This window comes from Asparagus officinalis, chromosome 3, assembly GCF_001876935.1.
Source record: "Asparagus officinalis chromosome 3, Aspof.V1, whole genome shotgun sequence".
NCBI classification, from domain to species: domain Eukaryota; kingdom Viridiplantae; phylum Streptophyta; class Magnoliopsida; order Asparagales; family Asparagaceae; genus Asparagus; species Asparagus officinalis.
Window position 1 is genome coordinate 1,285,173 of NC_033796.1, and position 4,506 is coordinate 1,289,678.

General features: G+C 31.3%; 1 protein-coding gene across 1 annotated transcript in view; it reads right to left on the reverse strand.

The window, feature by feature from the left end:
* Nucleotides 1–1,947, reverse strand: part of LOC109832474 (aquaporin NIP2-1-like) — a 4,513-nt gene extending 2,566 nt beyond the window's left edge. The window contains exons 1-2 of the mRNA XM_020399828.1: nt 1,822–1,947; nt 1,252–1,485 (exon numbers count right to left, since the gene is read on the reverse strand). Of these exons, the coding sequence (XP_020255417.1) occupies nt 1,252–1,485; nt 1,822–1,947 (360 nt within the window). The remainder of the gene's footprint in view (nt 1–1,251; nt 1,486–1,821) is intronic.

The window sequence follows — 4,506 nt, forward strand, 5'->3', positions numbered from 1 at the left end:
CCAGATCGTGCAGCCGCGGAAGAACCTCTCGCAGGGTGAACGCGGCTATCGTTGCCCCTGCGAGCTGAGCTGTCATGTAGAAGGGAAACTATATATGTGCCCAAAATGATTAGTACGTCATCAGTACTTGTCGATCGATATATATATCCAGATCGTGCAGCCGCGGAAGAACCTCTCGCAGGGTGAACGCGGCTATCGTTGCCCCTGCGAGCTGAGCTGTCATGTAGAAGGGAAACTATATATGTGCCCAAAATGATTAGTACGTCATCAGTACTTGTCGATCGATATATATATACCTTCTTTAAAAGTTATTATAATTAATTAAACACGCATGACCTTGAAAATGAATTATCCAGTGTTTCAAAAGCTGCTTCATAAAAATCGGAAGTCGTGTACTAAAATTTTTGATGCGATGGTAATTGACCGTGAGAGGATATCGATTGAATTATTGCCCATGGAATGTAACGAGTATCCGCTCTTAAACCTCTCCGGCGATATTATTGATGCTAGTATATAATTAATTAATGGTCCCACCATGTGAGCCATGCTCCTTAATTTTAAGACTTTCCTTAATTAACTTAATTTGAAAAATATATTATTTAGACTAAGGGTTTGGATCCTCTTCACTGCAAAAACGCAGTGGAGAGACCACTACTTTTTTGATAGTGAAGAGGATCAAATCCAATCACGTATGGGATCGTCACCCATTATGTGAACGATATACATATAGTATACTAATAACGCGACCTAAATATTAAGAAGTAGAATGTGGAACGAGTTAATTAAGAAGCATCTTCCCGTTAAGAAAAGCTAATTAAAATTTATCTCATTAATTTATGTCTTAATGATATTTTTTTTACATGATCACCAGTTGGTCATTTAATTAGTACGCATACACCAATTGTGAATTGTAGTAGTAATTAGATCAAGAGCTTAAGAAATGCTTACAATTAATGACATATATATATAGTAAGACATAATTTTTATATTAAGAATGGATGCAAAAAATCATGTGTAAGCACATGAATGAAAATTGAAAAGCAAGGTCTGATTATACTTAATTATATGATGATCATGGATCAATCGCCGTCACCTCATCATATATATAGTACCTCGATCCTATATGTTTCATAGTTTTCACCAAATTAGTTTTACTAATTAAAAGCCTAGGCGACAACCAACTTATTTTTAAATAAGATCGATCACGATCTACTAGAACAAAATTAACAGTTGGGAGAAACCGACGCCAACCTGTACCCAGGGGAAATGCCTGGTGACCGCAAATGCCAGAGTCACGGCCGGATTCATGTGCGCACCGGAGATGTGCCCTACCGCATATATCATCACCGTCACGACCGTCACGATCAACCCGCCAGCCACTGATGCGCCGAGCTGCGACACTCTGTGCTGGTCGCTGCGGCTCAGCGCACCAGCACCGCAGGTCACAAACACCAGCATGAATGTAGCTATCACCTCCGCCATTACCTTCAATCAAGTTCATTTTAATTGCTCAGTTAGGTTAAAACACACATGAAAATCATACTGAGACCTTAGGAAAATTAAGTCTGAAACTTTAATTTTAATTATGCCGTAAAACGCGTAGTTAAATTAAACATATATATTAGTTAAAATCATCATAGACTTTGTTTTTTTTAAGTGATTAATTTACTGTCACACATCTATTAGTACAGATATTCATCAGTTTAGGAATTGAAAATTTAGATATTGTCAATATGTAAGAGTGTAAGACCATATATAGACGAAGAGTATATACTAGCATATATATGAGTTAAATATGCAATATGTATGTAAGATATATACCTTTTTAAGGAGAAATGGTGGGAGGAGATGTGCTAGTGGTGATGGAAGAATTATAAGATTGAGCTTTTTTGGGGTACAGATTTCAGCTGTCGAGATGTCATGGATCTCTGATGAGTTTGAAGCCATCATCCACCAATCTTCAAGCCCTATATATATAGGCTCTTGATTAATTCCTGTCTACGTACCTCTCTCTCTCTCTTTAATTATATAGAGCACAAAGAGCTAGCTAATCAAAATGGACCTTTTGTCAGCAAGGAGAGGTTTCTGATGAGTCCAAGAGCTAGCATGTGTACTTAGACCTCGAATTTGCAGGTCATCACAAGGATATGTGGGGCCCATACCGGCCAGACTGAGAGAATCTTCTTCTTTTTTTCCGTTACTTTGTTTTTAGCATTAATTAGCCAATTAAAATCTAGAATTTACGGACTTGTGTTCATGACTAATGTTATCAATAGTCTCACTTAATTATAGATCGAGGGTCAAAATTGTTGAGTAAGGTTCATCGTGTATGGGTCGGTCGAAGCACACTAACTCTTACTGATCCTTTTATCGCAGAAATTTAGGCCGATCAGATGAGGTTAATGTATGTTAATTACTTTGGGACAATTTCGAAGCCCACGAGCCTAAAGTTGTGACCCAATCGTGTCTGGATTAAGCGCGCGGAGCTTACCCGGCCACTTACAAGCAATTACGTAACTCTCCTCTTTTTGATCTACTATATTTATTTATCAGATCAGAAACATTTGAGCAGCTGCGGATTTAGTTTTTGGGTCTGTTTTTTTGGGCCCACCAGTAACCAACATTCTATTGTCTTTCTTCAATTCATTGGTAGGCTGCTTGATGATGGCAATTGACATTTCTATGAGACATTGAAGGCCCTAGAAATAATGTGTCATGTTTGTTTCCTAACTAAGTGGGATGCTGCAATTAAGTGGTCAAATAATTTGATTATTTCATTCGAGTTTACATTATTATTATTATTATTTTCTATATCTTTACTATAACTCATTTGTAAAACCAGTATAATGTACGTGTTCTGCACGTGGATGTACATGTTTTAAATTTTAAATCTTTTATTAAATAGTAAAACAATGTGTTAGTAAATAAAATTATATAATAAGATTGTTTAAAAAAAATGTATTAATTAATTATTATTGTATAGTTATTGTATGAATGTTTTTTGTAATGATCGCCCGGTATCAATCTTTTTTTAAAATAAGTCTAAAACTGTTCTTAAATAAAACTGTCAATTCTATAATTTCTCTTAAATATGACCCTCTAACTTGAAAGTTGTTAACTTAAATCTAAATTAACTAAACTGCATTAGTATTGCTAGCTTTTTCCTGATTCTCCTACATAGTTACACTTGGTACCTGCAACATATTGCAATAGTTACTTTTTATTATAATTATTTAATAGGGTAAGTTGTACTAAATCCTTGTGAATTTTCAGCCATATAAACTTTCAAAATTACACTAAACCACTAATGACTTTTTTTGTTTCAAATAGGGCCCCTAATTACTTTCTGAATTTTACAGATAACCCTATAAATTAGAACTAGAAAATGGCATAAAAATATATTTTAAAAGTTATCAGGGGTTTGGTGTAAATTATCTAAAAGATATTGGGGGATCTCTACAAAAGTTATTAGGGATTTAGTGTGATTTCCAAAGTTCGTGGGGCCTATTTACTGTAAAATGTTGAAAATTCGTGAAAGTTTACTGCAATTTTATCTTTTTTAATATTATAATTCTTAGTTCAAGTAATAATATTAAAATAATTATACTGTCTGTATGCTATAAAATATTTATCTTTTAATTTTTTAAATTATGCTCTTAAATAATTTAGTACTATAAATATTTTATAAATTTTTAGTATACTATTATCAACAAGTAATAGTTTAATTTATTATTAATATTAAATATTTTTTGTAAAAATGTTAGTTTTCAATCATTACCAACTATAGATTACTTGGTATCAGGTAATAATCTTTGAGATCATACTCTAAAAATAATATCAAATTATTTATTTAATTTATTTAATAATATGATACTAAATAAATAGTGTAATTCATAATTAATGTGATATTATTAAAATAATTATACTATTATTAGATTCAAAATTTATTATATTTATTTTACTACGCGTTGAATTATAGTATAATTTTTAATAGTATTTAGTAATATATTATTCTATGTATACTATTATTTTAATTATTTTATTATAATTTATAAATAATTATTGTAATACTTTAATTGATTACTACTAATAATTTTGCATGCTTATATTATAAATTACTTTATTTTATTATTTTAAACATCAAATAGTTATAATATTATTAATAATTATAATTGTTTAGGAAGGTGAGGAGATGCATAAATAATAAGAGGTTATATTTATTTAATAAAAGATTAATTAGAGATAATGGCATAGTTAGAATTTATTAAAATTTAAGAGGGTAAAAAAGAAAATTAAAAGTTTTAACACCCCAATCCTCTTTTTATAGTAGTGTAGATATGGATAGTTCATGGTTACCATATAATTTATTGCACGAAATACGATTATGTTTTAGAACTTTGATCAGTTGATAACATAATGCAACACTTGATGACATTTCAACATCATTCAGATAATTCATAAGTATTTGATAAATCTTAGTTTTTTAGTTAAAAGTATTTGATAAAA